At 35.3% G+C, this 13,694-nt stretch overlaps 1 protein-coding gene across 3 annotated transcripts in view; it reads left to right on the top strand.

Moving 5' to 3' along the window:
* The window catches only part of LOC106873159 (uncharacterized), a 329,246-nt gene that overhangs the window by 267,955 nt on the left and 47,597 nt on the right, over window positions 1-13,694 (top strand). For all 3 annotated transcript variants that reach the window (XM_089354161.1, XM_089354165.1, XM_089354155.1), the window contains exons 99-107: window positions 1,765-1,959; window positions 2,693-2,867; window positions 3,478-3,639; window positions 4,613-4,752; window positions 6,296-6,412; window positions 7,885-8,134; window positions 11,185-11,332; window positions 11,929-12,114; window positions 12,785-12,902. In XM_089354161.1, coding sequence (XP_089210287.1) covers window positions 1,765-1,959; window positions 2,693-2,867; window positions 3,478-3,639; window positions 4,613-4,752; window positions 6,296-6,412; window positions 7,885-8,134; window positions 11,185-11,332; window positions 11,929-12,114; window positions 12,785-12,902 — 1,491 coding nt within the window. The remainder of the gene's footprint in view (window positions 1-1,764; window positions 1,960-2,692; window positions 2,868-3,477; window positions 3,640-4,612; window positions 4,753-6,295; window positions 6,413-7,884; window positions 8,135-11,184; window positions 11,333-11,928; window positions 12,115-12,784; window positions 12,903-13,694) is intronic.

The following is a 13,694-nucleotide window of genomic DNA, read 5'->3' as shown; positions in this document are numbered from 1 at the left end:
TGGGTTCGTGCCAGGTAAAAGCACTACTGATGCCTTATTTCTAGTGAGACAGTTGCAGGAGAAATACCTAGCTAAGGATAAACCTCTGTACCTGGCTTTCGTTGACATGGAGAAAGCCTTTGACAGGGTCCCCCGATCCCTTATCTGGTGGTCAATGAGGAAACTTGGGATAGAAGAATGGTTAGTGAGAGCTGTGCGAGCCATGTACAGAGATGCTGCCAGTAAGGTGAGGGTTGGAAATGAGTACAGCAATGAATTCCGGGTAGAGGTAGGGGTCCACCAAGGTTCCGTCCTCAGCCCCCTCTTATTTATCATAGTCCTCCAGGCAATCACAGAGGAGTTCAAGACAGGTTGCCCCTGGGAGCTCCTCTATGCTGACGACCTTGCCCTAATTGCGGAGTCACTATCAGAACAAGAGGAGAAGTTTCAGGTGTGGAAGCAAGGTCTAGAATTGAAGGGCCTTAGAGTCAACCTAGCTAAAACCAAAATCCTAATAAGTAGGAAGGTAGATAAAACACAAACCCCTTCAGGTAGATGGCCCTGCTCAGTATGTAGAAAAGGAGTAGGTAGTAACTCTGTAAGATGTACCCGGTGCAAGCTATGGACACATAAGAGGTGCAGCAACATCAAAGGCAGGTTAACTAGCAAGTTAGTTTTTGTTTGTGGCAGATGTTCAGGTGCAATAAAGACTGTAAACAAACAGGAAACAACTTCTATCTCATTCCAGGGTGAAAAACTAGAGGTAGTCGATAGCTTCCGCTATCTGGGCGACCAAGTTAGTAGTGGGGGTGGGTGCGCTGAAAGTGTAGCTGCTAGAATAAGAATAGCCTGGGCAAAGTTTAGAGAGCTCTTACCCCTGCTGGCGACAAAGGGACTCTCACTCAGAGTAAAAGGCAGACTGTATGACGCATGCGTACGAACAACCATGCTACATGGCAGTGAAACATGGGCTGTAACTGCTGAGGACATACGTAAGCTCGCAAGGAATGAAGCCAGTATGCTCCGTTGGATGTGTAATGTCAATGTGAATACCCGTCAGAGTGTAAGTATCTTGAGAGAAAAGCTGAACATTAGAAGCATCAGTTGTGGCGTGCAAGAGAGACGATTGCGCTGGTATGGACATGTGGTGAGAATGGATGAGGATAGCTGCGTGAAAAAGTGCCACACCCTAACAGTTGAGGGAACCCGTGGAAGAGGTAGGCCCAGGAGACCTGGGCTGAGGTGGTGAGCCAAGACCTTCGTACATTGGGCCTCACCGAGGCGATGACTACTGACCGAGACCTTTGGAAATGTGCTGTGCGTGAGAAGACCCGGCAAGCCAAGTAAGATCGTTGCCAGTGCCCCTGGACTGGTTCTTGTGCGGGTGGCACATGAGATGCACCATTTTGAGCGTGGCCGTTGCCAGTACCGCCTGACTGGCTCCCGTAGGATTTTCGAGCGAGATCGTTGCCAGTGCCCCTGGACTGGCTTGTGCGGGTGGCACATAAAAGACACCATTTCGAGCGTGGCCGTTTTCGTGCGGGTGACACGTAAAAGCACCCACTACACTCTCTGAGTGGTTGGCGTTAGGAAGGGCATCCAGCTGTAGAAACTCTGCCAAATCAGACTGGAGCCTGGTGTTGCCATCCGGTTTCACCAGTCCTCAGTCAAATCGTCCAACCCATGCTAGCATGGAAAGCGGACGTTAAACGATGATGATGGTGATTCTTCATAAGATCTTAGTTTACACATGTAATTGTGCATGTTTTTATCATTCTCTTTCAGTTCATTAATTTCCGAAGCAACAATGTCAAAGAACTAATGTGCAAGAACATCAGCCGCATTATAACTTTGTCAAATAACACCAATGTTACATACAGGGAAATTAGTGATCATTTATGTCATCTAAACACTAAAACTATCTACAACCTAACACAACTCATCATGGAACAATTAAATATTGGTGAATTTGTTAAACAGGTATGGCCAAAAGCATTTCTGATTTTGATAAACATTTTATTCAACTACAATAAATGCAAACTGCAAGGAGATTAATTGCATACTATGAACATGGAAACTAAATATATTGAGCATTATATAGTAAACTTAAACGTGGTTTATAAATTAAATGACATAAATAAATGAATATATGAAATGTATGCAAATACTAAAAAGTAAGTAACAATGAGATTTAAAATAAACAGGTGAAGCTCGTTTTTTTTACATTTGATTTTAATCTAATCAATATATTGAGATAACAATCAAATCTAATGCTCTAAAATGTTGAAGTACTAAAGAGTGACAACCAGTTTTCATATAGTAAGCTGCTGATCTCACTTTTTCAGTGTTCTACTATAAGCTTCTCCCTGTTGTTATGCCAGGTTACATGCCACTGCCTTGATGTAGTGCTGGTATTTCTGATAAAAATATAACATGATGAATGATATTATAAAGCATTTATAACAAATTTTACTGACTAGATTGCAAGTAAGCAAATTAAAACCTTAATTGCCATTTCATTGATTTTGCCAAGCATGTGGTATATACCTAGCCAACAGAATATATGCAAAATATGTGTGAATGTGTGTGTGGTGTGTGAGTGGGTTTTCTTTAATCTTGAAATTTAAAACAGACCAGGTCTATCAGAATGAAATGACATGTCATAAAAATTATTATATTTTAGTAATATAGAAAGGGTTATGTTTTTTTTCAGTATGTCTTACTACGTGCTTCAACTTTGCTGAAATCAACCAACATAACAGTACCCGTTGCAAAAGAAACATTTAAAGACATGTCCAGGACCAGCGCACTTGTAAGAGGAGTTGGAACAGCATTCAATGATAATGAAATATATAAAATATTCTCTAACTTTGACTCATCTAAAGGCGGTATGTTTATGTTATTTCCTGAGGGATGGGGGGTTTTTTTAATGCTTAAAAATAATATGTTTTCATACATTGTCATAAGGTCTCAGAATGTAGGAGCAGATGTATTATTGATTGAATAAACCCAGTACAAGACTGCTACATATCTCACTTTGGAGGAATGGAAACCAATATCAGCTAAGCAGTTTTTACTTAGGATACAACTAAATACGAAATAGAAAAATCTTTAGTGTATTCTGTCTTCAAATCGTATTATCTCCATCACCAAAACAAGCATAGCTAAATATGATCCAGCCCCCCCGCCCCCCATACTGTAAACAATGCTTCTTCTGTAAGTAGTAGCAGAAACAAGTGCTCTGAAAGTTCTTTTATATCTGTTTTGAGATTTTTAAGTTCAACTCCTGATAAGGATAATTTTTTTTCCATTCTTCTAGGGTCAGTAAAATAACTAGCTAGCATAAAAATAACTAGATCCAGTTTACAGTTTGTAGCATACTGGGTCAATTGAGTTGCTTATACATCCTTCTTCAAATATGCTTTTAAAATGCTCTTCATAAACCCAAACTTTCTTAAAATAAATATCATTGTGTTCTCATCTCACTCTTTCTTAAAGATATGAGCATGTTTAAAGAGCTTGTACCAGTTATCTGTGGTCGAAATGCTTCTCTTATGTTGGATGCCGGGGGTGGCCTCAGCATTTTCAGTACAGCAAATGAAATCAAAGGAAAAGATGGACTCAGTAAATCACAACGGCGTGAATACAACTCTCTACCAAGTAAGTAACACTAGCTAATAATATCAGGTTATGTAAAACACTATTTAAATAAAAAGAAAAATACCACAACAAAGAATGAATTTCAGAATTGTGTACATTTATATATGCATGCGTGTGTGTGTGTCTGTGTGTATGTAGTACTTTCCTGACATGACAACATACACTAATATTCCTCCTAAGTCACTGACAGCACTTCAGCAGAGAACACAACTATACAAGCAACTAGAGAAGTGATGACTGCTACTGTTTGTGCTACATTGTCCATGTGCTTTCATAGAAAGGGGAAAGTATGAAAGAGTGGGGATATTTCATTGTTCCAATGCACATGATAACTCAATCACCTCAACAAAATGCCCATTATCTGCTTATGGTTTTAAGAAGTTCAAGTCTTGATACACATTGGAAACAGTAGTAAGCTAGTAGATTAATACATGGTTCACTGCATTGTTGAGGGAAAAGTGACAAGTGGCGTTTTTACACACTGCATTTAAAAGCTTATAGTTTGTCCATTTAAATAGTTCCAATTGCAGTTTGTAGAAGTTTGTTTTATATATTAAAAGCCAAGTGCAGTAATCTCCTATTCATGTTTCTTATCAATTGTCAAGAGAGTTTGTACAGTTACAAAAGTACTAGTTGTCATATAACAATGTCTTTGATGCCATAGAGTGTAAGACATTTTACACATAAATCCCAAGTCTTTGAATAGTTTTTTTCTTAGTATATCATGTGTTGTGCCCCTTCTTGAAGAAAATATATCAAATCATACTCAATTTGTCTTATGCTGTTTATCATTATTATGAATCTCATTTTCATCACTGCCACCAGAAATGATGACATTACCACTACTACCACTCACTGTATCGTCAATCCACCACCACTTCAATCATTACCATCATTTTACATCATGATCATCATCATTGCTTTAGTAACTATTATTCAATAGACTACATGCCTTTTTCTTGACTCTTTTAAGACCAATTTTGTAAGCAGTTATACAAAGGAATACTGAAATCAAACATGGGAGAAATAACATGGAAGTTTTTAAAACCCTTGATCAGAGGCCAGATTCTATACACTCCTAAAAACAAGGTTACAAGTGCCATCATTGGAAAAGTAAGTAAAATTTTAACTTTTTTTCGTTTTTGAGTGCAGTCAGCTTATAATTTCAGCTATGTCAATGTCTTCTTCTTCATCGTAAAATCAAAGAATTGAATTATGAATCCTCACATAATCTTTTATGAAAAAATATATTTATCAGCATTAAATTCTCACTTAGGCAATATGCCACATATTTCAAGTATGAGAATTAAAGAAATGGATGTCAAGACTTTCATGCATTTTCTATGTCATTTGTGATGTATGAAATGTTGCAAAAAAAAAATCAAACTAAGGTTATAGGATCAGCACACCAAGTGTTTAGTACAACATTTATCAATATTAACTGTTAATATCCAGTTGAAAATTTTCCAAGTTAAAACCCAGTCTTATAATGTTTCTGTTACAAAGCAGAAACAAATGTCATAAGGTATTGGAGCTTTCCCACCCCTTATACTGGCGAGTTTCTTACATCCTTCAAAAATAAATGTAAGCAAAGTTAGTATGCGTCTTGTAGTACCATGCATTTCATGGCTGATTGGTTGATGCAGTGTGGTGCTGTGTCATACAGAGCTAAGTATTAAAAAATGTTCTTCATACACAATTGATTTTAGATTAAGTCAATATACTAACAACTAAAGGGTCATGGAGTCAAATATAATTACAACTGCAGTGCAATGTGGCTTTATTACAATATGATAAGTGTTAGAAAGTCTTTCAAGTTGTAAAGACACAGGGTCTAATAATTCCTTAGCAATTATTCCAATTTACCAAAAGGGTCAGAATAATATCAGCTTAAATAAAATACATTTTTGGTTTGTAACAGGTTGTAAAAAGAGTTCTATAAAGCAACAAATTATTCAACATCTGTTGATCTAAAGAAAGCAGCAGCGCCACATTATATTTGAGATTGCATTGTACTTAAGTAACTCAAGACTCTTTTACTCTTTTACTTGTTTCAGTCATTTGACTGTGGCCATGCTGGAGCACCGCCTTTAGTCAAGTAAATCGGCCCCAGGACTTATTCTTTGGATGCCTAGTACTTATTCTATCGGTCTCTTTTGCCGAACCGCTAAGTTACGGGGGTGTAAACACACCACCATCGGTTGTCAAGCGATGTTGGGGGGACAAACACAGACACACATATATACGACAGGCTTCTTCCAGTTTCCGTCTACCAAATCCACTCACAAGGCATTGGTTGGCCCGAGGCTATAGTAGAAGACAGTTGTCCAAGGTTCCATGCAGTGGGAATGAACTCGGAACCATGTGGTTGGTAAGCAAGCTACTTACCACACAGCCACTCCTGCACCTATAACAATTAGAATCTAAACATAATTGTTGTGACAACTTCAGAAATGAAAATATTTTTTATCATTCATTTACGAAGAACACAAATTGAATTTAACTCCTCATTTCATTCACCTTTCCTTGAATTTCTTCTGTGTTGAAATTTTCCTTGTTCTTTTCTCTCCATTCGCTAAAATAGTTTTTAAAATGTCTCACTAGGTAAGCCAATAATAGAACATGTTTGTAAATTCTTGATTTCCTTTTTTTTAAGATGGAGAAGTTTTTCGCTTTCATCGGTCAACTTCAGAACATGAGTCAAGAATGGGCTACAGGTTTACAAGATGTCTCTGCAATCCGAGCCAAACTACAGAATCTAACTGACATAATGGTAAGATTGCATAAATATTTACAAGCATTTTCTAACTTAGCCTTTTAGTTTATAACCTTATGTAACAAAATCTTAAATGTTTTTTGTTTTTTTGAGTTGGCACAATGTCGATTTTTGTATGTAAAAATGTATGCTTGCCTCAAATGATAGCAATGATTGTTGATATTTATTTAATCAACTTCAAAAAATGAAAAGCGAATTAAACCATGAGAGGATTTGAATTCAGGAAACCAGGGGATGAAACTAGATACTGCAGGACATAGTCTAACATAGAGGAAGTCAAACTATGGCTCACAAGGTCTATTTGCATGGCCCACCGATATTCTCATAAATGTTTAACACACAGGATGTTTTGAGAGTAATGCACTAAATAAAACAATAATCTGATTTTGCAATTTTGAAAACAAAATGTAAAGCAATACTCTACATATGTTTGGTAATTTTCAAATCTTTGAATATGCATATTATTACAAGTATTTCAAATTTTATCCTAATAATGAGAGCTACAAAAAGTAAAAAAAATGAAATTAGAAATAAATATCATGCATTTAACAAGAAATCAATAGACTAATATTTATTTACCAATATTAGAAGCAAAGCAAAGTACCTACTCTTTCAAGACAGTGTTGCTGCTCTGAAGGAATACAATTTGAAGAGACACTTTCAAACTAAGCACTGAACTTTGAATATAATTTATCAAACTGTAACTTATAACTAAAAGCCAATGATACATTGACTAGTTTAAAACACCAATAAACTTTTTGAAGTTGTTAATATATAATAATGAATAATTATATATTCAATATTATTATTACTACAGTCACTTTACCAAAAACAGGATCTATAGCACTAGTTTAAGGCCAGAAAATACTTCTGTCCCACCTCCAAAAGCTTTTGATGCTGTACAAAGTTGATTGAGACTTACAATGGAATAGAACTACACATGAACTGAAATATCTTATACTTCATCCAAAAGAAAGCCTTTATCCCACTATCTTTTCACTCTGCCTCTTGTACCACTACAACAATGTCTAATGCACTTCAGAGACAGCTAATCTGCTGAAGCCCTCCTATCACAATTGTTTTTACATTTTTTTCATCATCAATTTTGTGTTTTGCAAACTAGACTATATATTTACTCAACACATTCTCTCTTCTTCTGTATTTCCCACATTTTACCCAAGTGTCAATCTCACAGGACTGAGAAGGCCTGCAAAATTCATGGGTACAGTTCCTTTCTCAAAACCGAAACCATGAAATTAAGAATATAAAAGTATGTCATAGAATGAAAACAAGTTTCTTTTTAATGCCAGAATATGAAGGATACATTTACAAGGGAAAGGTGTCAATTGGTTCAACTAAACATATGCTTCTATTTATAACACATGTCAATACAATAATGCATAAATACATAGTTGTAATTTTCTATCATGAATTTCAATACTAACACCTTTTTTCTTTCTTTATTTCAGAAATACACTGAAACTGAATTTTTCAAAGACATGTTGCATGATATGTTTGATGTAGAAAAGTCAGCACTAATTGACAGCATCCACATGCTTAACTCAATGGATGATAAAACTCTTGGTAATCTGCGGTTGCTCCTCTCCAATGTAGTTAATTATTCTTCCTGTCTATCAAATGACAGATTCAAAAGTGTGTCATTTGATGAACTTGAGAAAGAGGCCTTAAATCTAAGCAAAAGCAATGAATTTCTTGCAGGTAAGATAACATTTTTTTAAAGACATCTCTTCTTTTCCTCACATTTCCTCTTTCATGCATTATGATTATTTCTCACTCCCCAATCCTGTCCTCACTGTCCTGCTCACTGTATCATTTCTATCCCCTAGTTCTCCACCCTCTACATATACCTAGGTTCTCACCAGTCATTGCATTCCCCACCCCTACTCTTTGTTCATACTTCTTTGGCGATGCCCTACTACTTATATTATGACTACCATACCTTGAGGGTATGCACTGGCACTTGCAACCATCTATCTTTCTCTTCTTTTACTCTAATATCCCATCAATGTTTTGATCCCCATTCCTTGTGAGTATGCCCTGGCTCTTTGCCACCATCTTTCTCCTGCTCTCTCTTGTACTCTTACTGTCTTCCACTCTTTCTATCTCTCTCTTGCTCCTCCTTCTGGCTGGGTAACCATGTATCTCCTTTACAGTAGCACACCCATTTCTGTCCTTATTCTTGATCACTCTCTCTCTCTCTCTCTCTCTCTCTCTCTCTTTCTCTTTCTCTCCCTCCCTCTCTCTTTCTCTCTCCCTCTCTCTCTCTCTGGCTTTCTCTCTCCCTTTCTCTCCCTCTCTCTCATCTCCCCCAATGTCCCTTCTCCTATCAAAGATTCTTTGTCTTGCAAGTTGCTCTGCCATTCCTGTTACCACATAAAAAGCATCCAGTCCACACTATAAAGTGGCTGGCATTTAGAAGGAAGGGCATCCAGCTGTAAAAACCATGCCAAAACTGACCTTGCCTGTGTTGGTGTCATGTAAAAAGCACTCAGTCCATTCTGTAGGGTGGTCAATATTTGGTAGGACATCCAGCATAAAAACCATGCCAAAACAGACACAGAAGTTTGGTGTAGTCCTCTGCTTGGCCAGCTCCTGTCAAATCGTCCAAACCATGCCAGCATAGTAAATGAATGTTAAAAGATGATGATGATGATTTCATTGAGGATTTAGGTCACATTGTTTCAGTGAAATACCACTGAATTTCAAACCTTAAGAAATATATATTGCCGTACCATATATAGATCTTCAAGACATATTTACAGCATTTTAAAATATTGAAGAATTTAAGCTGTTGCTACTTTACCACAAGTCAGCCTTGATCAAGAAGACTTATGATCAAAGGCAATCCAGTGACAACTATCTCATTTTTTGGTATATTTAGAACTCCATTGTACAATGTACCCATTTCAAGATAATTAGGTGTGATTTATAGAGGATTTGGCTGTTATTTCTTTCAAGTTGAATGATGACATACAAAACCCTTTGTTGGCTTATACATAAATTATTGATACAAGATCAGGATGTGGAGATACTAATGTTTTAAATTTTGACTGAATGAATGCATGTATGAGCAATAATATTCATAAAGTAATTTAACTTTTGAAGGGATCATAATTTTCAAAGCAAAGAAAGAAGGTGTACAGAATTTTAATTGATGATCGATATAATAATTTTCAGTTCTTATGAAGTATGAGGGATCTGAAAGAAATCTGCTCAGTCAAGTATACCCGTTCTGTGTTTCAAAGTTTGCATGAAGCTGTAAAATTAACTGAAAGTATTTTCGAGTTACTCATGCCAAACAAATCCTTCTTTTATTAGGTTTCTTTTTAAATTTTCATGAATATGTAGAATATTTTGTTAATATTCTAAATTTATGTTTCATCTGAAACCTTCCATATTTCATACATAATGCACAATCTCACACATAATAGTGCATAAAGGAGAAAACCTTAGATCAACAAATCAATTGCACCACATCTGTAGCTTAATATTATTTAATAGGAAACATGAAATAACATAACAATTATGTGACATAACAATTTTTACGGCCGTTTCTGCTTCCAACGTCATTCAGTGCCTACGAAAGAATTTCGAAAATAATATTCTTCATCTTCATAGGATATTTGGACTAGAACATGGAGCTTCATCAGAGTGAATAAAAAAGAAGCATCCAAAAGGAAGAAGGAATAGGAAAGAATACATGGCCTATAGAAGAAACCTGGAGGCCTAATTATATAAAAATCATACAATCTTCCATCATAGCCTACCGACTTCGAAGCCCTATGATGGAAGATTGTATGATTTTAATATATTAGGCCTCCAGACTTCTTCGATATGCTATGTTTTCTTTCCTATTCCCCTTTGTTTACTTTTTGGACACTTTTTTATTCACTCTGATGAAGCTCCATGTTCTAGTCCAAATATCCTATGAAGATGAAGAATATTATTTTATGCAATTCTTTCATAGGCACCGACTGACATTGGAAGCAGAAACAGCCGTAAGAATTGTTATGTCACATAATTGTTATGCTATGTCATGTTTTGTATTAAATATTAAGTTACAGATGTGGTCTGATTGACTTGTTGATCTGAGGTTTTCTCCATTTTCTAATTATCTAAATTTGATTCCTGATAAACTTTTGTTTACTCTGTTGTTACCTGTATTCTATGAGCATAGTATGCCTACATGCTCATGCCCACAGATAACACAGATAACTGATACCGATAGTAAATACGGATATTTTATCCCTTAGTTGGTTACTATAACTGCTAACTCTGCCTACCTATTATATATATATATATATACAAATTAAAAGGGTAAAGGATTATCAATTTATTAATTAATAAATCAATTAACAATTAACAATTTTTACCAAGCCCATCGGTATGAAAGCACCATTATTGGTGGAGAACTTATTTAAAAGCTCATATATATTTATAAATATAATTAAGGGATCAGCAAATATTTGCTTCACCATATACCGAAGTTAGCTGCTATTTCTGAACTTCGGTATATGGTGAAGCAAATATTTGCTGATCCCTTAATTATATTTATATATATATATATATATATATTTAAATCCAAAAAACGAAGAACAAACACAAAAAACAACGCAAGGACATGGTACATGTTAAGTATTAGCAGACGCTAAGGAAGGAAAGTAAGGTAGTTTTGTGTGTGTGTGTGTGTGTGTGTGTGTGTGTGTGTTATTTTTGTTTATTCTATAATCATTTTTAATTTCTTCCAGCAATTATATTCCTGGATACTGAAGAAATGGAAGATGAAGAAAATAGGAGATCAAAGAGAGAAACTAAACCCAAAATTCCAAAACACATAAAATATGAAATACGAATGAATGTTGATTATATACCAATGACTAGAAAACTGAGAGAACAGTAAGAACATTTGTTTAGATGCAGATTTATTTAACATTTTACGATTTTATTGTTTTCATCATCATTCTGATTATCATCACTATCAGCAGCAGCAACAGCAGCATTGCTTTCATGTTTTGTGGGGAGGGTTTTCTATGGTGACATGAGCTAGGTCAGTCTGCTGGATTATATATCTACGTCTTCCAAGAATACAACAAAAATTATCAAATTTCTATATCAATATAAACTGAAAATCCACATTGGTGGAAGTTGTCTGTTGGTAAGTACTAATGTTAGCATCAACTCTCTGAGAGTAAAATGTGATGCCAACTTAAGGTATATATATTTAATGGTGATTAAGAGAATGCTACTGATAAAGAGGATAACCACCACAAGATGAAAGGTAATTAAGTACAAAGTTATTAGAGATAGCAGAGCTATGAGTGATTTCAAGACCAGTTAATACAGTAGACAGGTGTTGTAATATCAATATTCAGAGAACTGTTTCAAGAATTGACTTAAGATTTGCATACTATTCTATAATTATAAAACAACATTGTGTTTACTGTTTGTCTATTTTTAAAAGAATACCTTAAGAAATGTGAAATCTTTTGTAGATACTGGAGGCCTCGTCCAGAAGACAATTTAGCAACTGAAATGAAATATCTGCAAGGATTTATCCAGCTCCAAGATATGATTGACAAAGCAATTATAGAGAGTCATATGGAAGAATTTGGAGCCAATGTTAGCATACCTGGAGTTCATTTGAAGCAATTCCCTTACCCCTGTCACATGAAGGACGAGTTAGTATTTATTTTGTTTTTTTTGTTGTCATTATTTCAGTTTGTTTTTTTATATATATCTTAAGATTTTGATGCTTAGTGTAAAAGCTGTACTAATAACATATTATAAATCTAAAATCTTCATTCCCAGTACACATGGCTAGATCAAGATAAATACATGAAGATTTCAAATGTTCCATCAAAGAAAATTAATATTAGATCAGTCTTTTCTTTTCTTACTTTACAATACCTACAAGGAATAAGATCTTTTACATGGATATCAGGCAACATCATCACTAGCCACTTACCTGGCACACAGTTACCACTGCCTACCCACTTATCCAAGGTTTCTAATTGTATAGAGATAAAAATCTTCAAAATTCTTCAACAAGTTGTATGTTGTGGTTGCCCCCACAAAAAACAGTTCCATGTTGCAATTCAGATTAAAGCAGCAGAATATCTCAGTTCAAACTGACTTCAAATTTTAAACTTTTGGGGAGAATTTTGCCATGACAACTGTGCTTTAGACAAGGTTGCTGAAACAGTTTACTTTCCATTCAGAAGAAGGTCAAAAATGCTGCTTCATTAGAACCTATTTCTGCAAGTCACTATCTTAGACATTTGCTTTGTATGAAATTTTTCTTTTCAATCTGAACTATGAATATAATGAAAAAATACTGTTTTCTTTTAGATATCTGCATATTGTCAGTAGCTATTTGCTACCCATCATGATGACTCTGGCTTGGCTGGCATCACTTGGCTTAGGTATACGTAATATTGTACAAGATCGAGCTGAAGGACAAGAAGAAGTAAGTCATGTTGTTAAATATAGTCTATATAAGAGGACTTAGTTAAGTTTCTTATAAAATAGAATAAGTTTTTTATAAATTAAATTGTCATTAAGCAGTCCACTTAAAAAACATGGTTTTAAGTTCAATCACACAGTGCAGTACATTGGACAAGTATCTTCTACTATAGCCTCATGTCAATCAATGCTTTGTGAATGAATTTGGTAGATAGAAACTGTGTGAAAGTCCATCATATATACGTGGTGGGGAGTTTGTGTGTATGTATGTAAGTATCATTGTGTATGTGTTAGTTTGTTTACATTCCAATCATATAGTGGTTCAACAAAAAAAAAACTGATAGAAGTACTGAACTTAAAATAAGTACTGAGGTTGATATGACCAACTAAACCCTTCATGATAGTACCCCACCATAACTACAGTCCAATGACTGAAACAAGTATAAGAATAAAAGAATAACACCATAAAGCAGTGATTCTTAACGTTTAGCACACTATAGGTGCATCATGTCGCCATATGAGTTTTCTCCCCAGTAGTAACAGGGCAGTAGCAGGGAAGACAATTCTAGAGAAAATGCAGTGTGCTAAAGGTTGAATATTTCTTCAGATCCCATTTTAGGAGAAGAAACATTTTCTTGCTCTTAACCCTATAAAATCTAATTCTGTAGTGCAATATTTTGGGATTAAATGGAAAAGAATCCTGCAACATCACAAAAACAAAATTTCTAGTGACCCTCTTTATATTATTGTTGTCATTTAGCTACAAATCAGTTCTGATTGTACTAACCTCAAAGGC

The sequence above is a fragment of the Octopus bimaculoides genome, chromosome 1 (assembly GCF_046866305.1).
Source record: "Octopus bimaculoides isolate indiv1 chromosome 1, ASM4686630v1, whole genome shotgun sequence".
In the NCBI taxonomy this organism is placed as follows: Eukaryota; Metazoa; Mollusca; class Cephalopoda; order Octopoda; family Octopodidae; genus Octopus; species Octopus bimaculoides.
This window is presented reverse-complemented; position numbering and strand designations above follow the sequence as displayed.